Source organism: Lithobates pipiens, unplaced genomic scaffold, assembly GCF_037356315.1.
Source record: "Lithobates pipiens isolate NorthernLeopardFrog02 unplaced genomic scaffold, aLitPip1_a1.2 Scaffold_18, whole genome shotgun sequence".
Classification (NCBI taxonomy): domain Eukaryota; kingdom Metazoa; phylum Chordata; class Amphibia; order Anura; family Ranidae; genus Lithobates; species Lithobates pipiens.
In genome coordinates, this window is record NW_027507758.1 from 28533430 (window position 1) to 28556836 (window position 23407).

Here is a 23407-nt window from a genome sequence, read left to right on the forward strand (position 1 = left end):
AAAGACAACACAAGATCACAATAATGAACGGAACAAGACACAATGACCACAATAAAATTACCAATAACTGCAATTGGTACCAATTAAAACTATACTAATAAACAATCCATACCATTAAAATATAAGGCTGAATAAATGAGAGAAAAATAACAAAAAAAATCTAACTACCAAAACACAAATAGTACACCACTTTTTTTTAGCATCTACTGATCTACTAAGGCTAGTCATGCTTAAAAAAGTGGAGATTACAAAACCTCCCGAGAGATGTTGTAAAATGTAACCTCTCTAAAGCCTGATACACATTAATTGTTTTTTTATTTTTTTTTCAACCCCAGCGGGTTGAGCGAAAAAAAAACAAAAAAAAAACAGACTGCTCCAGTTAGAGTAACGATCCAATGTTAGTACATTGATATCCCCCGCTAAGCAGTTGTGTTCTAACAGGGCGGGGGGGGGGGGGGGCAACCAAATGACCGGCTTCTGACAGACCTAATGACCTACACACAAGCCCAATGTTGGAGGGTTTTTATTTTAACTGGCCGATGTCTCCCGATATCCAACCTAAAACCTATGTCACATAAAAAATTGCAAAAACCACCATTTTATTCTCTAGGGCAGTGATGGCAAACCTTGGCACCCCAGATGTTTTGGAACTACATTTCCCATGATGCTCCAGTACACTGCAGAGTGCCAGAGCATCATGGTAAAAGTAGTTCCAAAACATCTGGGATGCCTAGGTTCGCCATCACTGCTCTAGGGCTTCTGCTTTAAAAAATTAAAAATAAAATTATGTGTGTGTATATATATGTTTGGGGGTTCTAGCAAATTAAAAAAAAAAAAGATTGTTACATGTGAACAAAAAGTGCCAGAAAAAGCCTGGTCTTTAAGTGTGGTTGAGGTGGAGCAATATTGAAGATGTTCTGTTTTGCATCATAATAGCTACACTTGGTTAACAGTTACAGTATAAGATTTAGGGCACTATTGGGAACGTAGCTCAGGAAAGTTTTCATTCCCTTTGCAGCTCTGTTTTCTAAAGCCCCATACACACTATCAGTTTTTCTGCTGAGTTTTTGCTTCAGATTTACCAAAACCATATAACATGAGGTGAAACCTTAGGAGTTTCAATTTGTATGCAATCAGGTAGGCCCTTACACTACATGGTTTTGGTAAAACTGAAGGAAAAACTCAGCAGAAAAACTGATAGTGTGTATGGGGCTTAAGAATGTTCTTTAATGCCGAGTACACACGACCAGTTTTTCCATCAGAGTAAACTCTGACGGTCTTTCTGATGATGTTCCGCTGAAACGGACTTGCCTACGCACGATCACACCAAAGTCCATTCATTTAGAACACCACGACGGTACTAGAAAAAGGAAGTTCAGTAGCCAATATCTGCCCTTGCATAGTTTTTGGTCCATCAGAACAGCACACAGACGAGCGGTTTTCCCGATAGGAATTGATTCCATCCGAAAGATTTCAAACCTGTTCTATTTCTAGGTCTGTCAGAATTTTTTAAAATTAAAAGTCCGTTGAGGACCACACACGATCGGAATATCTGATGAAATGATTCAGTCTGACCTTTTCTGCCTTAAAGTCCAGTCGTGTGTACACGGCATAAGAGTCGGAAATGTTTTTTCAGACTTAGGGCTTGTAAGAAGTGCCGGACTTATTGTCTCCTTTTTGCTTGCACCATCTGGCTAACCTAACTGTCAATTTTGCTTCTCTTCAAAGGTGCTGGAATCTGTGCCTGAAGATGTTGGGTTCAATATTGAAATCAAATGGATCTTGCAAGAAAAAGTAAGTAAACGCTGTGAAGACAGCTTAAAGTGAACATCAAGACGAAAAAAAAAAAAAAAAAAAAACATTTGCAGTACATCTTAGCAATACATGCACATTTAACACAGAAGTTCTCAAAAAAGATCACTTATCTGGCGCTTAGGAAAATATACTATTCTATTAGAGAAGCAGCTGCTATAATATAAACAAACAAACATTTTTAAAAGGGAAGCAATCAAAACTACAATTTAAAATAGTCTTTCAAGGTTTCGCTTAAAAAAATTACTAGTCTGTAAATCCAACTGAAACCGAAGTCCAAAAACAGTCTTTTTTTGCATGTAGCAGTTCATAAATGATTCATCAGCTGTTTTAAATGTTCGACAATTAATACATCTAGTGCTTATACTCCCTCTAGGAATTGCACTCACCAGATTCAAGATCAATCAGAGCCTCTTAGTATGTATGGGGTGGCTACGATCACTGCCAAACGAACCTCCGTCCCATCCTCGGTAAACGATCAGCCGATATGGAAACAGACACTCACGTTTTCTGATTCACCAGAAATCCAATTAGCGGAGAGTTTTCCATAATACTTGGGCAAGGAAAGAGGAAGCCTCATAGTGTAAAACTGTGAAGCATTTTATTATCCAAATGACCCCCTTCCCTTAATTAGACTTACAAACAAATATTAAAAAAAGAGCATCCAATAAATGGTAGCATGGTGCATTTGGTTTTGTTAATCTCACCACCTGTCGGAGACCTGTAATCATCTGTGGTGGTTCCCGGTGGAGAAACCACAGCCAAAGACTATTTCTTCATTTAAATGTATTTTAATTGTAGTTTTGATTTGCTTCCCTTTTAGAAATACATGCACATTTTCCGATGTTATAGCCTTTTTAAACCTTTTGCTGCCAGGTCCTGACAGAACCTAGCAGCGGGGGGGTGGTTTTCACACTCATTCTGGTGTCTGCAGCCACCTGGATTGTGTGTATAATTAACAGGCAGACTCCTGCCTTTCAAGTGGATGCATTCGGGTGCCTGCACTCTAGCGTGTCTGCTTTCAGAAAATATATACTGTCTGTGGGTTTTATGTAATCTCCAGGCCTAAAATTATTTTTTTAAATGTGTGGGGGGAAAAAAAAGAAGCAAAAACTCATCTGGCAGCAAAAGGGTTAAAGATCCTACAGTTTGATTTGCTAAAATCGGCTCTTGTTTTCCTGTTGTGCATTTTTCTGGACTGACTGGTGTCAGCCCTGCCCAGTTGTATTTTGCTAAATTGCTCAGCCACTCCCACTATCATTAATTTACAAAGCGTGGCCACTAATTGACTTGAATTCCTAAGGCGGGAGCTTTAAAGGCTAAATATAATATTTGAAATAACACAGGAAGTGTGCAGAGGACACAAGGGGCAGCTCCAGTTTATTTTCCACTTCACAGATATAACAAAATGCTTTCCATGGTAAAGGGTTGTGTTATGCAGATGTACTGTAACTAGTGTTTAGATTTGTTTTTTTTGTTTTGTTAGGTAAATGCAACATTTACTCTAGAATTTTCTTTTCTGCTTTGCAGAGTGGTAAATGGGATGGTAATTTATCCAGCTACTTTGACATGAACATCTTCTTGGATATCATTCTGTCGACTGTCCTGAAAAATGCTGGCAATCGAAGGATTATGTTCTCGTCTTTTGATGCAGATATTTGCACAATGTAAGTTGCATAATATTTCTTCTCATTAGAAGAGAAGCCACCGCAACCTCCTCCTCCCCCCCCCCCCCTCAGTCGGTCACCATCCCCACACTTACCCCATCTATGTCGCAGGCAACGCTTCTTCTGGGCAGCAGCTTCACCCTGCGTCTCCTCCTTGGCTTCACGTCAGCTTTTTCTGTATCTCCTCCCTCCCTCCCTCCTCCTCGATGGGCAATAGGATCGCTTCTCCTGATTGGCCGGGAGGAGAATCGGGAAGACGATAGCGAATATTAATTTGCTTATTGTCACACAACTGGATGTGCCCTGGCCCACCCTTTTTTGAAGCCAATTAGAGCCTCTGGCTCTAATCACGTGCTTCCAAAAAAATAAAAATTAAGAAAAAGAAACCCCCCCCAATTGAAATCCATGCGTCCGGCGCCCTGTATGTAAATTAGCAGCCAGGCGCATGGATTAGGAGGGGTCGCCGCCCCTGAGCCCCGTGTGGACAAGCTGCTACTGGTTAAGTTGGTCTCCTACATACGCTAACCAACAGTGTAAGGATGGACTCCTAAATTGGAAGCACAATGTTTGCTGCATTTCTTTTCTTGTATTATCCATGTCAGGAAGACTCTATGAACTACCACAGTGCTCAACAGCTCTGTGATAGTTCATTGAGAACTACAAGCCGACAGTCCCAAAGGATGTCAGTACTTGTAATTCATTCACACAGCTGTGTGAATGAATGATCCGGCTGTGCGACAGCTAGTACAGAGAACGTCTCACCATACTGCATGGGGAGAGGAGGGAATGGTGAGCAGCTGCAGCAGTGGGAATATGTTTCATGCCAGTGTTGCTAACCTACCAGACTAAAATTTACTGACACAACATCCAAAATTTACTGGCACAGCCAAGTTTTTACTGGCATTTCCAAAAGTTACAAAATGACAGGTTTAAGTGCAAATGTCAATATTTAGGCTACAAACAAGTACAATATGCAAAACACACATGAGATTGACTCTCACAGTGACACTGACAGCCATGTGCAGCAGCACAGATGATGATGACACCGCATTGACATTTCCCCTCCTGAGTCACTGTGACAGTCTCTCTCCACGCCAGTTGGTCTCTTCAGTCTACTCCAGTCCAAACTGCACACGAGGCTCTGGCCACTCTGGCTCCCTTGCACTATGACATCACACGACACACTCAGGTGCCTCCTTTGCTAGACCCGCCCCCTGCCTGCACTGCCTGAACACAATGTAGCAGGCACTCGCATAGTCTCTGATGGCTCTGGACTGGAACTGTGCATGAGCAGTTCTGAACTGAGTGCCACAGGCATATTGTTTTACTGGCAACCTTTCCCTGTCACTGGCATTTACTGGCAGGAGAAAAGCCCATTTTATACTGGCTGCCAGTAAAAATACTGACAGTTGGCAACACTGTTTCATGCTCCACCCTAAAAACAGGTGGAACATGTAACATGTTCCCACTGGTAAAGGTATTCTTTAAAACTGTGCCCCCCCCCCCTCCTAACACATATGCTAACTGACCTGTGTAAAAAAGATATATATTACTTTCAGGCTGCTTCAGTCCAGTCACATGATTTGGCTCCCCTCTGTCAGCCAGCACAGCTTCAGGGGGAGGGGATGGGCCATTGAAGCCTGTGGGTGATGTCACCTCTCCAGGCTTTACTAGCCATTGTCGGAGCACTATCTCCTCTCCCCTGCAGCTGCCACTGGCTGACACCGGAGAGGTCACATGATGAGACCAGAGTGGCCTGAAAATAGGTTGGGTTTTTTGCAAATAATAAAAACCCCAGTGGTGATTAAATGCCACCAAAAATAAATCTGGTCCATCTCAATCAAATGATTAAAATGTCATATGGGTACAGCGCTGTATGACCGTACAATTGTCATTCAAATTGTGACTGTACTGAAAGCTCAAACTTGGCCTGGGCATGAAGGGGGTATCCATGCCGTTAAGTAAGTCGTTTAAAGCCAGTTTAAATGTTTTGACATACAGTATCTCACAAAAGTGAGTACACCCCTCATATTTTGTAAATATTCTATTCTATCACATGAAAAGATAGAAGAAAATATTTACAAAAATGTGAGGGGTGTACTGACTTATGTGAGATACTGTATGTCAATGAAATCCATCAGAATGTGAGCAGCTTATTTTTAACATACCAGTACGAGAAATAGAATCTTTGTTTTCCAGTAGGCTTGTAATCTTGCAGTATTGTTATAAATGAGTCCCCAGCTTGTAATTCTAATCAGATCTGTCTAAAACAAATTCGTTTTCTACTGTCTTCTAATAATATCCCATGGTCATTTAGATTTTACTGCAGATATTGATATTGATATGTGGGTAGCCTCCTCATGGATTTCTGCTGGCAGTCATGAATATGAACTGTATTTGGGGATTTTAGTGGGATTGCTAAGGCTGGGTTCATATATATGCGGCCGTGGTTTCAGCACGGGAGTCCGGTGCGGTTCTGTTGACTGACTGGTTCAGGTTCAAATTTTTACCTGAAATCGCACCTGAACTGGACTGAAAATTGCACAGGACTCTTTTTTTTTTTATTTTTTTTAAGACCGCACCGCATTTAATTTGCATCATTTGTGAACAAAGCCTAAATGTTGTACTCGCCATTATTATTACGGAAATCATTTTAATAAACTGCAATATTTTTTCTGATGAATAAGAATTAATCGGTTTCAGCTAGAGGTCGACCGATATGTGTTTTTCTCTGGCCATTGCCGATATTTAGAAATCGCGGTGGCCGATGGCGCTATATGATGCCGAATTATTATTATTATGATTATTTTATTTTTTTGTGCCGACGTTATGCCAATTTTTACTTTTTTATTTTTTATTTTTTTCCCCCTTCATCTCATAAAATCGCAGGCCCCTTTCACACTGGGGCGGTGCGGGTGCCAGCGATAAAACTGCGCTAAAAAACTTTTTTGCGCCGTTTTACCGTCCTTTTAGCGGCAGTATTCAGCTGATAGCGGGTTGGTTTTACCCCCCCCCTGCTAGTAGCCGAGAAAGGGTTAAAAACACCGCAAAGCGCTGCTGCAGCGGCACTTTGCCGGCGGTATAGCCGCGCTGCCCCATTCATTTCAATGGGCAGGAGCAGTGTATACACCACTCTAAAGATGCGGCTAGCAGGACTTTTTTTTTTTTAGTGTCCTGCCAGCGCACAGCTCCAGTGTGAAAGCCCTCGGGGCTTTCACACTAGAGTCACAGCAGTGGCTCTTTCAGGGTGCTTTTGGGCTAAAAATAGCGCCTGTAAAGTGCCTGCAAAACGGCTCCCCTGCAGTGTCAGTGTGAAAGCCTGAGTGCTTTCACGCTGAGGCGATACGCTGGCAGGATGTTTTAAAAAATTTTAAAAAATAAAAGTCCTGCTAGCGGCATCTTTGGAGCCGTCTATACCGCTCCTCCACCATTCCTGCCCATTGAAATGAATGGGCACCGCTGCCGAAGCGCCTGCAAAGTGATTCAACAGCGGAGCTATACGGGCGCGTTTAACCCTTTCATCGGCCACTAGCTGGGTTATAAGCGCCCTGCTAGCAGCCGAATAACGCTGCTAAAATGACGGTAAAGTGGCACTAAAACTAGCAGCGTTTTACCGTCAATGCCTGTCCGCTCCAGTTTGAAAGCAGCGTCTTAAGTAATAAGTGATGCAGAAAATTTCTTACATTTAAACATTTATTAAACAAAATAAATACAAAAACACAGGTAATCAAAACTTTTAGACAAAAAAAAATGGGCTAAGTTTACGGTTTTATTTCTATATATTTTTTTTTAAATTCATTAGTGTGTTTTTTCCAAAAAAAAAATAGCGTTTGACTGCTGCGCAAATGCCGTGTGACATAAAATATTGCAACCGCTATTTTATTCCCTAGGGTCTCTGCTAATTTTATATATATATATATATATATATATATATATATATATATATATATATATATATATATATATATATATTAATGTTTGGGGGTTCTAAGTGATTTTCTGACAGAAAATACAGGATTTTTACTTGTAAGAAATAAGTGTCAGAAAAGATTTAGCCTTTAAAGAGGAAGGGAACCCTCAGCATGAAAACGCAAAAATAAAAAACCTTGCAAGACAAAGGCATAATTAGCTAGTATGCATAGCATACTAGCTAATTATGTATTACTTACCTCAGATCGAAGCCCCCGCATCGGTCCACGTCTCCCCCTCCGACCGCCGACATGTTGTTCCGAAGTGACTTCCGGGTATCACGGCTCCGGCACTGTGATTAGCCGGAGCCACGATGACGTCACTCCGCGCATGCGAGAGAGAACAGCACAGCACAGTACAACTGAAGCAGCGGCATATAGAACCATAGTTTCAGTTGTCTTAAGTGCACATGTTCCGCATGACGTCGGCACATGCAAATACAGGGATATCTCCTAAATCGTGCAGGTTTAGGAGATATCCTTGTTGGCTACCGGTAAGCCTTAAAGCGGAGTTCCACCCAAAAATGGAACTTCCGCTTTAAGCACTCCTCGCCCCCTTACATGCCACCTTTGGCATGTATTTTTTTTGGGGGGGGGGGGGCTTCATTAGGCGCCTGTCCCACTTCCTCCTTCCGCCCAGGGACCACCAAGGCGACTCCTCCTTTTGCCTTAGGCGGCCCCTCCCTCTAGGCGATCTCCTGGGACACGTGACAGGTTCCAGGAGATTGCCTGTCCACTCCGGGAGCGCAGCGCGACTCGCGCGTGCCTGGCTGTGAAGCCGAAAGCTGTCATGGCCGGGTGCCCAGAGTGGCAATGGAGGCACTGGCGGATAGGAGGGGGAGAGGAGCGACACCCCGTTCGGCTGCATCGCTGGACCGTGCAACAGGTAAGTGTCTGTTTATTAAAAGTCAGCAACTACACTTTTTTTGTAGCTGCTGACTTTTAATAACATAAAAAGCCTGGAACTCCCCTTTTTAATATAGGCTTACATGTAACATAAAGTTGTAAACAAGGGTTTACAATCACTTTAAATAGTTAAACTGAGAACTCCTACTCAATCCATTGATAAGTAGAAACATTGTATCTCTTTTTGGTTCTTTTCTCAGGCTTGGCAGCCTGCCCAGATAGGAGACAAGTCGCTCCACAGGAAGACTTCAGGCAACTTGCATTGACTTCTATTACAGAAGTCATTTGCAAGTCCTACTGAAGTTTTAAATCTGCCGTTTTTATCAGCACAATCGGCCGATACCGATTAATTTAAAAATGCCAAATATCAGCCGATATATTGGTCGACCTCTAGTTTCGGCGACTCAAGGTAAAAAACAGGTTTTGTTGCATACATTTGCAAATACACATGAAATCCTATATATATAATATAACAATGTGCAACGGAGAGCAGGCTCCCCTGGAGCAGCCATTTCCTCAATGGATAAGTTCACCTTTTGTAAAAAATAAATAAAAATGCATATCTTTTTACCGGTAAGAAAAATGTGCATTTGATATTTTTTTTCCTATTGCAGCCTTTAAAGCATTGCACCCATGATCAGCAGATCACGGGTGCAATGCATGGATTCTGCAGACACTCAGTAAGCTGTCTGCCCATACTCCGATAAGGGCAGGCAGTTACTGAATGGCAGGAAGAATCGGTGGACTATGAGAGCGCTTACCAATGCCCTTGCAGTTCATTGAGAAATACAGGTGGTCGGTCGCCATGGCTGATTGTACTTTTAGTCTAATTCATTAACGGGAACCTGTGAAAAAAATGATGCAATCAGGCTGTTTTCAAATTTGTGACAGCGGGTGCAGGGAGAAGACCCCCTGCCTTCTGTCACAAAGTTGCGAATGCTGGCAGCGGGAAGTGGGTGACTAGGAGCATGTTGCATGTTGCCTCCCTAAATATGGGTGTAACATAAAATGCTCCTAAAATGGAACTAAACTCTGGATTATACTCGCCCTGACTTTTCAGAGATGCAGCGGTTATATCCCTCACTCACCGCTGTCCTCTTCTCCCTAGGTGCCGGGTTTTTGGCCTCTTGATTGACCAGTGGGTGGGTGACGTCAACCCCTTCATGGGGACCAGAGCATTCCGGGAATGCACGCTGAGCGAGCAGGCAGGTAAATCTCTATTATTGCAGCTCTTCTGCAATAAAGAGCCGCCTGCTTTCAGTTTTCCACAAGTTGGGTTCAGTTCTGGTTCTCAGCTCCTTCTGTCACAATGGGAGGTGCGGGTGAATACGGGTGTAATATGTTACTAAAGCTGGACTTATCCTTTTAATATATACAGTATACTGTCTGTTGTAAGGTGTTTGTTTGTTTTTTTTTGTTTTTTTTCTTTAATTCTTTATCCTCTTCTCTTTAAAGGGTTCGTCTCAAACAAAATAAATATCCTATCCTTTTTCTAACACAAGGGCAGTCCGAAATCTATCCTGAGCTCATGGATTTGAGATCACGATCAACTCCATTTGCGATAAGCTTTGCTCAGTTTGAAAATATTCTGGTAAGTAATTTGGAGTAATTATACATGACACTAAGGCCGCGTACACACGGGCGGACTGTTCGCCTAACTTTGTCCGCTGAACAGTGTTTCAGCGGACAGTCCGCTCGTGTGTGGGTTTCAGCGGACAGTCTGACGAACAAAGTTTTTCGGAATTTCCGTAAGACTGTCCGCTGAAACTTGGTTTGAGCGGACAGTCCGCTCTTGTGTAGGCTTGTTCGTCAAACTAAGTTCCGCGCATGCTCAGAAAGGATTTACACGCCGAAGGTTGCATTGCAGTGTATAGGACGTCGTTTTTCGAGTCCCGTCGTACGTGCCGTTCACGTCATCGCGCACGCTTTCAGCGGACTGTTCGTTCATCGTGTGTGGTCAAGTCCGCTCATGCAAATTTTGAGCGGACTGTTTGTCGGATTGTTTGACAAACTAAGTTGGGCGAACAGTCCGCCCGTGTGTACGCGGCCTAAGGGTAAAGAGAGCTTACAGAGGTGAATTCCTGTCTCTGGGGGAAAAAAAAAAAGTGCTTTTCCAGGATTCACAGATGACATACAAGTTCTGGACAGTTAAGTGAAGTCCAATAAACTGCTAGGGTCAATTTAGACTGCATTCAGTTAAGCTGCTAGTATATGTTTGGAGTGTGGGAGGAAACTGGAGTACCCGGTGGAAAGGCATGTAAGCACAAGGAGAACATGTAAACTCCATGCAGATAGCTTTCTGGTTGGGATTGGAGGACACCAGTGAAGCATGGCAGAAGTGCTAACCACGAAGGCCCATCCAGCGGTCATTGGCGCACCAAGCAAGGGAAGGGGTGTGCATGGCTGGCTCCGCCTCTCAGGCTTATGCTGAGAGGCGGAGCCAGCTGTCAATCAGGCAGCTGGGTGGATTGTGATAATATTGTTGGTATCCTTCTAGATCAGTGATGGCGAACCTTGGCACCCCAGATTTTTTGGAACTACATTTCCCATGATGCTCATGCACTCTGCAGTGTGGTTGAGCATCATGGGAAATGTAGTTCCAAAACATCTGGGGTGCCAAGGTTCGCCATCACTGTTCTAGATCCTGGAACCACGTCAACTGATAGCGAGCTATAAGCTCCTATTGGCCGATTCTGGCTCACAGGGAGTACAAGTAAGTACACTCTTGTGACCCACAGGAAATACGTCTCTTTTAACACAAATATCCCATTGGTTTGAAAACTTGTAAAATGCTAAACCAGTACAGTGCTTGAGGATATATGTGGCTCAGCAGAATATTTTTACTTCAGTTTCAGCAGCAGTTTCTGGTGACAAAAGAATTCAATACGTAATACTAAATAGTTTGTGTCAGGGGTAAGAGTAATAAAGTCTAATGCTCTCTTATGCTTGTTTATGACTTATGACTTATTTTCTCTTTGTATAAATAGGGAATAAATGTCCACACTGAAGATCTGCTCAAAAATCCACATTATATACGTGATGCTAAATCAAAAGGCTTGGTTGTGTTCTGCTGGGGCGATGATACCAATGACCCGGATAACCGGAATCTGATGAGAGATTACGGAATCGATGGACTTATCTATGACAGGTACTTTATTGTATAAGAGTACACACATTTTTATATATTAAACCATTTTCTTAAAATAAAGGCTGCCATTGCTGCATGTCTGAAAAGCGATAGATTGTGGAGGCTTTTGTCAGGCAGTGAGAAGGCAATATGATGTCTCCTCACCACCTGTTTTCAGCCTGTAAATATTGTACCGATGCAGCGCAGCCATGTGTATTGCATACAGCTGTGCCGTGGCCCCATTCACTTGAATGGGTCGCTTTCATCTATGGTACTACCTGCCAAAGCATGATAGGGAGAATCCTTTTTTCCAGGGCTGTGAAGCAAAGCATCACAACCACTGCATCTTTACAAACCCCCTCCTGCTGCTTCTGCAACTTAAATTGGAAGTAAACTCCTCTATCGTTTTAATCCACGGAAGCTGCCATCTTTGCCTCTGTTTAATCTTCAGCTGCCACGTTTTCATCCACGGAAGCTGCCATCTTTGCCTCTGTTTAATCTTCAGCTGCCAGGTTTTCATCCACGGAAGCTGCCATCTTTGCCTCTGTTTAATCTTCAGCTGCCAGGTTTTCATCCATGGAAGCTGCCATCTTTAAATCTGTTTAATCTCCAGCTGCCACGGTGCTGCACATGTGATCCGTTATGACACCAGCCATTGGGTGGTTTGACAGTTTGGTTGAGAGCACAACCAATGTGCAGTTATCATTCCCGGCATGCCGTTTTTTTAAACTGTTTAAAATGATGGTTTTACTTCCACTTTAGGCCGGGTTCACACTATAGCGATGCGGGAACGCCGCGAATCCGCGGCGTTTACCCGCATCACACACCTCCCGCCGGCAGTTCACACTGCCCTATGCGGACGGCTGGGAGTGTCAATGTTATGTTAATGACACCCCCAGATCCGTCGGCATATCGCAGTGCGATCTGCCGACTCGCACAGGAATCGGATCGCATGGTGTGAACCCCCATGCGATCCGATTCTGTTGCGGACCCAAAAAAGGGTCCCGTGTGAGTTTGCTGCGGGAGCGCTGCGAATTCAGCCATACTATCTGTATGGCTGAACTCGCATCGCTACGGAGATCGGATGTGATTTGCGGTGCGAATCACATCCGGATCTCCCCCCGCAGCGGTGTGAACCGGGCCTTAAAGTAAACCCATCGATTTAAACAGTTTCAAAAAACGGCATGCCGGGAATGATAACTGCACATTGGTTGTGCTCTCAACCAAACTGTCAAACCACCCAAGGGCTGGTGTCATAACGGATCACATGTGCAGCACTGTGGCAGCTGAAGATTAAACAGAGGCAAAGATGGCAGCTTCCGTGGATGAAAACGCTAGGGGAGTTTACTTCCACTTGAAGGGGGGGAGCCATAAATTTGTGGCTCAACTGCAGTGAAAAATGTTAGCTGACTTATCTGCTAGATGTGGATCTTTTAGAAAATTGAACATGTCCCAGGAAGCTGCAGGACCATTCACAAATTACTGCTCGATCTCGTACATGCGCAGTGGCGAAGGCGGCTCTTGGTTTCTCAGGAGGCGACATCCTGTATCCAGGAAAAAAAAAAAAAGGCTCATAATCTTTAGAAATGTATTGCTGGTCTTTTCTTTACCATCGCTTACATTGTTCACAAAGGTACAGAGAAGTATGGGAGCTGCCATTGCTGACTTGTTTAGTGCAAGCTCTGAGGAAATCATTCCAGTTCTGGCTTTGCTTACTAGTTGAGTCATAGGAGTTGATTTACTAAAACTGGAGAGTGCAAAATTTGGTGCAGCCCTGCAAAGATACCAATCAGCTTCCAGCTTTTTTTTATTTATTTTTTTGGTAAAGCTTAACCTTTTCCGCTTCGGGAAGGGTTACTCCCCCCCCCCCCCCCCCCTTCCTGCCGCTAAAGTCTCACCCCAAGAGGAACCCCTTTTTCTTTGTATATTCATATATTTGGATTTTGGCACTGTGAGACAGTCACTGATACTCTTTTCATTGTCTATCGGTAGTAAATACCGATCCCCGCTTATTCAGTGTTTGTTTCACTTAAACAAACACAGCAGGCCACTCTGTTGTCTGGCCTGACTCTACTAATATCTTATACTTGTATCTTTCTTTCCAGTTTTTTTTATTTTATATCTGTATCTTTGATAAAAATGTGTGTATATGTGTATGGATGGAGAGCGAGATGGAGAGAGAGATGGAGAGAGAGAGGTGGAGAGGGAGAGATGGAGAGGGAGAGATGGAGATGGAGAGGGAGAGATGGAGAGGGAGAGATGGAGAGGGAGAGATGGAGAGGGAGAGATGGAGAGGGAGAGATGGAGAGGGAGAGATGGAGAGGGAGAGATGGAGAGGGAGAGATGGAGAGGGAGAGATGGAGAGGGAGAGATGGAGAGGGGGAGAGATGGAGAGGGGGAGAGATGGAGAGGGGGAGAGATGGAGAGGGGGAGAGATGGAGAGGGGGAGAGATGGAGAGGGGGAGAGATGGAGAGGGGGAGAGATGGAGAGGGGGAGAGATGGAGAGGGGGAGAGATGGAGAGGGGGAGAGATGGAGAGGGAGAGATGGAGAGGGGGAGAGATGTGGAGAGAGTTTTTTTTTTTTTTTTTTTTTTTACTTCATTGTTTTGCTACATTTATGTAAGTGCCACTAAAGTCCTACCCCAAGGGGACCTCCCTTTTTTCTTTGTATATTCATATATGTGGATGTTGGCACTGTGAGACAGTCACTGATGCTCTTTTCATCCGCTTCCTGACCAGGCCATTTTTTGCGATCTGGCGTTGCATTAATTTAACTGAGAATTGCGCAGTCATGTGACGATGGACCCCAACAAACAGAGCTTTCTTCTGGTATTGACATTTGATCACCTCTTTGGTTTTTATATTTTGCACTATAAATAAAAAAAAAAAAAAAAAACTGACCATTTAAAAAAAAAAAAAAAAAAAAAAAAACTTTTACTTTCTGCTATAAAACGCATGCAATAAAAAAATAAAATAATAATCAAATTTCTTCATCCGCCAATATGTATTCTGCTACATATTTTTTGTAAAAAAAAAAAAAAATCCCAGTAAGTATATATTGTTATAAGTTATCGCGTCTACAAACTATCAGATATTTTTATGGAATTTTTAAGTGTTTACTGACTGCGGGGGACGTGTTTTAACTGTGGGAAAAACCGAGATCTATGCTCCTGCTTGGCAGAAACATAGGATCTCCGTCTCCCCTTGTCACAGAACGGCGATCTGCCTTGTTTATAGAGGAAGATTGTCGTTCTGCCTCTGTCGGGAATGATTGGCGGATATCGCGTCTGCTGGACCTTCTGATTGGCTATCTAATCACAGCGGGAGCAGGCAGCGTGCGCTGCAGACCCCGGAAGCACCAGATCAGGTACCTGATTTGGCGCAGGAGAGCTGCCGCCCCGCAGTATATGTACATGGGGCCGTCAGCAAGTGGTTAATTGAACAAGCTGAAGTTGGAAGCTGATTGGTTTGAATGCAAAGCTGCACCAGATTTTGCACTCTCCAGTTTTTTTAGTAATTCAATCCCATTGACTTGGAACCAGCATACAACTAGTAAAGTCTAAACTTCCATCCTGGTACGTTGTTCCAGGTCACTGACTAATGCAGGCCATACTTGGATGAATTTTGGACAAATTTTCTTTTCAAAATCAGAAAGTTTATTTTTATTTTTTTGTGATCTGATGATGCCACCATGGATTTTGGAAGTTTGGCCGAACAAGCCTTCACTTTCACCTCATGTCGCTACAGAAAATAATTTTCATGGCCGGGAATCTTCTTTTCTCTCCGTAAATTTTCTTTTCTTGCACAATTCTCCCATCATTGATTAGAAAATCATTTTGTTTTTCATAAAAATTCCCACATGGCCGATTGCTCAAATTTGATTGCCGCACGAAAATCGGCTGTTGCAGCCCCACTAATGGTGCGAAATTCGTACGAAAATTATTAGATACGATTTTTCGAAAGAAAATTCTTTCAAAATTTCAAACCGTGTATGGCTGGGATTACAGCAGAGACTTGGGAAAGAGAACCTTTTATAAAAGCTCAGATGTCAGCTGATTGATAAATCTGGCACAGTGTAAGCAGTCAATACATTTCAGATTATGAACAATAGGAACACACATGGCACATGAATATAAATAGAACACAGCTATGCAGATTGATAGTTGCATACATTTTCTTCTCTCTATATTATTGGAAATGTAAGTACACTATATTGTCAAAAATATTGGGACGCCTGCCTTTACACGCACATGAAAATTATTCACATCCCAGTCTTAGTGCGTAGGGTTCAATATTAAGTTGGCCCACCCTTTGCAGCTATAACAGCTTCAACTCTTCTGGGAAGGCCGTCCACAAGGTTTAGGAGTGTGTCTATGGGAATGTTTGACCATTCTTCCAGAAGCACATTTGTGAAGTCAGGCACTGATGTGGACGAGAAGGCCTGACTCGCAGTCTCCGCTCTAATTCATCCCAAAGGTGTTTTATCAGGTTGAGATCAGGACTCTGTGCACTCTGCCAAGTTCCTCCACCTCAAACTCTCTCATCCATGTCTTTATGGACCTTGCTTTGTGCACTGGTCCAAATCATTTGATAGAAGGGGGATTATGGTGTGGGGGTTGTTTTTTTCAGGGGTTGGGCTTGGCCCCTTAGTTCCAGTGAAGGGAATTCTTAAGGCGTCAGTTTACCAAGACATGTTCGACAATTTCATACTCCCAACGTTGTGGGAACAGTTTGGGGATGGCCCCTTCCTCTTCCAACATGACTGCGCACCAGTGCACAAAGCAAGGTCCATAAAGACATGGATGAGTGAGTTTTGGGGTGGAGGAACTTGAGGGGCCTGCACAGAGTCCTGACCTCAGCCCGATTAGAACACCTTTGGGATAAATTAGAGTGGAGACTGTGAGCCAGGCCTTCTCGTCCAACATCAGTGCCTGACCTCACAATGCGCTTCTGGAAGAATGGTCAAACACTTCCATAGACACACTCCTAAACCTTGTGGACGGCCTTCCCAGAAGAGTTGAAGCTGTTATAGCTGCAAAGGGTGGGCCAACTCAATATTGAACCCTACGGACGAAGACTGGGATGTCATTAAAGTTCATGTGCGTGTGTATATAGGGAGAAGGAGGGGGGGGGAAGAGGTGTCCCAAAACTTTTGACAATATATACATTGTAGTTGGTGATCCAGCCAATATTAATAATTTTGACAGAAATTGTATTTTACAGAATATTGGAGATGGCTATTTTTTGTTTATATGGCACATTTTCAAGTGTCTTTTCTCTGTTTCTTTTTCCCCAGAATTTGCTCCTAATGAGCAGCTTATATGTAAGAGCGCAGTGGAGATGTTGTTGTCATGATCATTACATTTTAAGCCTGTTTGTTTAAAAAGCATGAGCACATCATTGTTTTTATTTCTGAAATACAAGTGTTTGAAATGAGTTCTGATGAAGCTAAACTCCAGGCAGTGAGCCAAATACAAATCTAGGATCCTCCATCGCCTCCAGAATGTGTACTGCATTTTTCAGACTAAAGAAAGGAGTGAAGTACAGCAAGGGGTTCGGGGTGTGGGATGTGCAGGGAGTTCTCTTTTCTTTTCTTTTCTTTTTTTTTTTTTATTTTCTGTAAAAAGGTGAACTAATCCTTTAAGTGATATTAAAGCAGAACTTTATTCTTCAATTTAATGGTTTCCAAAAAGTTACATTCCTGGCACATTGGTTGTGCTCTCAATCAAACAGTCAAACCATCAAATGGCTGATGTCATAACTGATCACTAGGGATGGGCTCAGCACACCTCCCAACATTGTGAGATGGGAATGAGGGACACCTGCTAACAAACGTATGTAGGCATAGGACACGCCCTCTGCCACACCCCTTTAAAGGAGGAATTAAAGCGGGAGTCCGCCGATTTTTTTTATTTTTATTTTTTAAGCCAGCAGCTACAAATACTGCAGCTGCTGACTTTTAAAATAATAACACTTACCCGCCCAGCGCGCCCGCGATGTCGGCACCCGAAGCTGATCTCTCGATCGTCTCTCGGGTGCTGCTGCCGCCGCCATCTTGGGTATGGGAATCAGGAAGTGGAGCCTTTCGGCTTCATTTCCCGGTTCCCTACTGCGCATAAGGACGGTCCCTGCTGTCTCTGGGATCCGTGTGTTTCCCAGCAGGCAGCGGGGGAACTTTCGGAAAGGGGCGTAGATTTTGCGGAAAGGGGCGTGGCTTCTGCAGAATCTACGCCGGAAGTGGGTGCAGATACCTGTACTGTACAGGTATCTGCACCCCCCTCCCCCCTGAAAGGTGCCAATTGTGGCGCCGGAGGGGGGGAGGGTTCCAATGAGCGGAAGGTCCACTTTAGGGTGGACCTCCGCTTTCCGACCACCTCACGCAGATATACTGCGGCAGAAGGGCATATACAGGCAGGGGAACTCCGTACATGTCTGCGGGGATACCCGCGATCGTCTCTAGATGAGGAAGAACGGGGAGATTCTAATGTAAACGAGCATCTCCCCGTTCTGCCTAGTGACACGGTCACTTGATCAGCGCTCCCTGTAATCGGGAGCGGTGATCAGTGACGTGTCACACACAGACCCTCCCCCCAACGTACAGTTAGAATCACTCCCTACAACACACTTAACCCCTACAGCGCCACCTGGTGGTTAACCCCTTCACTGCCAGTGACATTTTTACAGTAATCAATGCAATTTTTTTTTTGTTTTGATCGCTGTATTAATGCCAATGATCCCAAAAATGTGTCAAAATTGTCCGATGTGTCCGCCATAATGTCGCAGTCACGATAAAAATCACTGATTGCCGCCATTACTAGTATAAAAAAAAAAAATCAAATAAAATGCCAAAAAACTATCCCCTATTTTGTAGATGCTATAACTTTTGCGCAAACCAATCAATATACGGTTATTGCGATTTATTTTTTTTTATTTTTTTTAAACAAAAATATGTAGAATACGTATCGGTCTAAACTGAGGAAAACAATGTTTTTTGTTTGTTTTTTATATATTTTTTGGGGGATATTTATTATAGCAAAAAGTAATTTTCCAAAAATTGTCACTATTTTTTTTGTTTATCGCAAAAAATAAAAACCGCAGAGATGATCAAATACCACCAAAAGAAATTTGTGGGAAAAACATCAATTTTTGTTTGGGAGTCACGTCGCACGACCGCGCAATTGTCAGTTAAAGTGACGCAGTGCCGAATCGCAAAAAGTGCCCCGGTCAGGAAGGGGGTAAATCCTTCCGGGGCTGAAGTGGTTAACAAGAAAAAAAAAAAAGGTTAATTAAATCCACAAGGGCTTTTTTTTACCACTACTATTGCTTTTTATATTGGTTTTTAAAATGTACAAATGCAGCAATTTAGAATTTGGATGAACGATTTAGCTCTGGGAAACACTTTTTGAAAGCTAAAAAGTGCATTTTATATACAAATCTATAGATCAGACCAAAATGAGGGACAGAGGGACATTACTCCAGATCAGGGACAGTCCCTTGAAAATCGGGGACAGTTGGGAGGTATGGGCACAGGCGTGTCCAGATTTTAGTTCCAACCCCCGCTGAGCAATCCCACCAGGAAGCCCTCATTGCACACCGCCAATCATAGGCAGTGAGGCGTTTCTGAGCCGCACACAGCTGCACATAAACATGCCCTGACTAGGCTGCCTATGATTGGCGGTGTGCAGTGACTGCTACCTTGCGGGATTGCTCAAATGGGTTGGGACTATAATCCAAACATGCCTGAGCCCAATCCCTACTGATCACATTTGCAGCACCATGGGATTTTCAATGCTAAGGCTAAGATGGCAGCTACCATGGCTGAAAGGGATAGGAGGGTTTAGTTCTGCTTTAAATTCTAACTTTTTCTCTACAGGTAAACTTAAGAACAAGGCTTACCTGTAGGTACCTTTAATATCTCTTAAACTTGCAGTATTTAGGGGATGTTCACATCGGCTGCAGCGATTGATGTCACTGGCGCACATGCGGTACGCTACACATTTCTGGCACACACTCTGTTTTCTGTGAGGGCAGAGAGCGTAGTGCCACGACAGTAATTGTAACACGACCCAACCATTCAAACAGCCAAAGCGGGGGAACAAAGATCGGGCGAAGATGACGGCTCTGGAAATGGACACAGCTCAGCGCTGGAGGGCTTCATTTAAAAGGCAAGTCTGTCATAATGTGCTAGTGGTGCATACTAGAAAAAAAATAAAAACCATACTGAGCTCAACCTCAATATACCAAAGTGTGATGTATCCCTGATTGGATATACTGTATATATGTAAGAGACCCAGCAAAATAGCCTGACACACATGTATCGTTTGGGGAAGATAACTTTATTGAACACCTATAACTTAGAAAAGTGTTTTTCAAACTTTTTTTCAGTCAGGGCACCCTTTAAATGTATTACATTCTAAAATATAAAAAACGATTCTAATAGTTTTACATAATGCAGCAACAATCCACACTAGTAGGACACCCAACGTTAGAGGTGATTTATTCTTCCACAGCAAATACACTTTTGTACACTGATACTGACTAGTATTCCATTGTTTCTCTTCTCCCTCGATTTCCTCTCCATCAGTCCGATAATGTGACCCCAGTGCTGAGGGAGAGAGGTACAGGAGGGTCCAACGAAGATGCTTTGGAGGTGACAGACATCCTCCTGATCAACTGATGACCTCATTGGTTGTTAGGATGCCAGTGTCTAGAAAGTCTTAATGGTGCATGTTGAAAAACCCGTGGCTTTGTGTCACTAAAAGGCTTCATCCATATGCCGGCTTGTATACAATTTTTGATAAATGTTTTAGGGATTTTGCCAAGGCACCCCTGAAGAAACCTCAAGGCGCCCTGGTTGAAAAAGGCTCACTTGGAACATACAAAAACCCGCTATCTAACTAATAAATTCATTATTGGCCAATTATTAAAGTGATTATTATTATTTTAATTTTTTTTAAATAACAAACATGTTATACTTACCAGTTCTGTGTAATGGCTTTGCACAGAGCAGCTCCAATTCGCCTCTTCCCGGGTCCCTCACTGGCACTCCTGGCCCCGCCCTCCTGCCGAGTGCCCCCACAGCAAGCTGCTTGTTATTGGGGGGCACTAGAACTGAGCTGCTGCTCTGTGTGTCCACTCGGACACGGACCCGTGGCTTGCCCTACCCCCTCTCCTTGGCTCGCTGACTTTCGACACCAGCGGGAGCCGATAGTGCCCGCTCTGTGTCTCGGCCAATCAGGAAGGAGAGTCCCGCACACCCAAGTTTCTTGTGCAACATCACTGGATTCAGATGGGGCTCAGGCAAGTATTGGGGGGGGGTGACTGCACACTGAAGAAGCAATAGAATACCTTAAGATAAAAAAAACCTTCTGCCTTTAGAACCTCTATAAAAAAAACAAACATGGCAACTGCAGGGATTGGTAAGCATTCCCCTCCCCCCAAAAAAAGGGGAACAAAATTGTGCAATTCAGAATGTTCATAGGAATATATGCCCCAGTGGGGGGCACAGTTTATGTGAACTAAGTCACAAAATAACAATAATTGACCAGTTATGATTTTATTAGTGGGTTTTTGCGTGTTCTACATTATAGGTGTTTTAATAAAGTTGTTTTCCTTAATTGTTACGTGTGTCAGACTATTTTGCACACACACACACTGCAAGTTCTCCCACTTAAAACAATGAGAGAGGCCTGTATTTTGTCATCATAGGTATACTTGACTATGAGAGACTAAATGTGGAAACAAATCCAGACAATCACATTGTTTGATTTTTGAAAGACTTTATTTGCAAATTATGGTGGAAAAGAAGTATTTGGTCGCCTACAAAGAAGCAAGATTTCTGTCTCTCACAGACCTGTATCTTCTTTAACCACTTACAGACCGGACCATTTTGCTGGTCAAAGACCAGACCACTTTTTGCGATTCAGCACTGCGTCGCTTTAAATGACAATTGCGCGGTCGTGCGACGTGGCTCCCAAACAAAATTGACGTCCTTTTTTTCCCACAAATAGAGCTTTCTTTTGGTGGTATTTGATCACCCCTGCGGTTTTTATTTTTTGCGCTATAAACAAAAATAAAGCGACAATTTTGAAAAAAAATGCATAATTTTTTACTTTTAAATATCCCCCAAAAATATATATATAAAAAAAAAATTCCCTCAGTTTAGGCCGATACGTATTCTCCTACATATTTTTGGTAAAAAAAATCGCAATAAGCGATTATTGATTGGTTTGCGCAAAAGTTATAGCATTTACAAAATAGGGATAGTTTTATGGCATTTGTATTAATAATTTTCTTTTGTTTACTAGTAATGGCGGCGATCAGCGATTTTTTATTGTGACTGCGACATTATGGCGGGCACATCGGACATTTTTGACACATTTTTGACACATTTTTGGGACCATTGTCATTTATACAGCAATCCCTGCTATATAAATGCAGTGATTCCTGTGTAAATGACACTGGCAGTGAAGGGGTTGACCAGTGGGTGGCAGTGTAGGGGTTGTGTTCCTAGGAGTGTGTTACTAACTGTGGGGGCTGGGCTTTCATTTAGTGAACACTGATCTCTGCTCCAATCACATGGAGCAGAGATCAGCGTCACTAGTTGCTAGGCAGAATGGGGAGATGCTGTTTACAACGGCATTTCTCCATTCAGCCGCCCCATGAGACGATTACAGGTATGCCCGCGGCGATTGAGTCTCCTGGACCCGTGACCGGTCTCTCGGGGGTCCCGACCGGTGGCACGCTCGCGACGCGATGGCAGGGCGGCAAACTTAAAGGGACGTACATGTACACCCATTTGCCTGCCCGTGCCATTCTGCCAATGTACATCGGCGTGCGCTGGTCGGGAACCGGTTAAGAGGCTCCTCTGTCCTTCACTCATTACCTGTATTAACCACTTAAGGACCAGGCCTCTTTTTCAGACTCTGTGTTTACATGTTTAAAACCGTTTTTTTTTGCTAGAAAATTACTTGGAACCCCCAAACATTTTATATTGTTTTTTTTCTAACACCCTAGAGAATATAATGGCGGTCATTGCAATACTTTTTTTCACACCGTATTTGCGCAGCCGTCTTTTTGGAAAAAATTCACTTTTTTGAATAAAAAAAATAAGACAACAGTAAAATTAGCCCAATTTTTTTTTATATTGTGAAAGATAATGTTACGGTGAGTAAATTGATACCCAACATGTCACGCTTCAAAATTGCGCCCGCTCGTGGAATGGCGACATTTAAAAAATTCTACAGGTTGCATTTTTTGCGTTACATAGGAGGTCTAGGGTTAGACTTATTGCTCTCACTCTACCGATCGCGGCGATACCTCACATGTGTGGTTTGACGTATGCGCTCTCCACTGCGTGTAAGTTCGTCATAACGGGGTGTTTTTAAAAACTTTTTTTTTTTGTTCTTATTCATGTTAATTGATTTTATTTATTTTTACACTGTTTAAAAAAAAAAAAAAAACAATGGATCACTTTTATTCCTATTACAAGGAATGTAAACATCCCTTGTAATAGAAAAAAGCCTGACAGGTCCTCGTAAATATGACATCTGGGATCAAAAAGTCCTCAGATCTCATATTTGGACTTAAATGCAATAAAAAAAAAAAAAAATAAAAGTAATTTGAAAAAATTACATAAAAAAAAATATACCTTTTTAAGCCCTTGTACACACAGTCAGACATTCCGACAACACAATCTGTCGGATTTTGTCCGAAACTTGTCTTGCATACACACGGTCGGACAAAGTTGTCGGAAAATCCGATCGTTCAGAACGGGATGACGTTATTTCGTTACGACGGGACTATGTTCAGTCTAGTAGCCAATAGCTTTGGTTTAGGAATTTGATCTGAGCATGCGTGGCACTTTGTAGAGAATTCCGATCGGACAAACGTCGGACAAAGTCTGATCAGATCATGTTGTCGGAAA

The 23407-nt window shown here is 43.0% G+C and overlaps 1 protein-coding gene across 3 annotated transcripts in view; it reads left to right on the forward strand.

Annotated features, from left to right (window-relative positions):
- The window catches only part of GPCPD1 (glycerophosphocholine phosphodiesterase 1), a 150983-nt gene that overhangs the window by 109970 nt on the left and 17606 nt on the right, over window positions 1-23407 (forward strand). Inside the window, exons 16-20 of one of the 3 annotated variants that reach the window (XM_077485505.1) lie at window positions 1729-1794; window positions 3343-3479; window positions 9809-9944; window positions 11341-11501; window positions 16778-16804. In XM_077485505.1, coding sequence (XP_077341631.1) covers window positions 1729-1794; window positions 3343-3479; window positions 9809-9944; window positions 11341-11501; window positions 16778-16790 — 513 coding nt within the window. In that variant the 3' untranslated portion in view covers window positions 16791-16804. Of the gene's footprint in view, window positions 1-1728; window positions 1795-3342; window positions 3480-9808; window positions 9945-11340; window positions 11502-16777; window positions 16805-19411; window positions 19602-23407 lie in introns of those variants that run through there. The other 2 variants (XM_077485506.1, XM_077485504.1) reach the window with 2 other exon arrangements.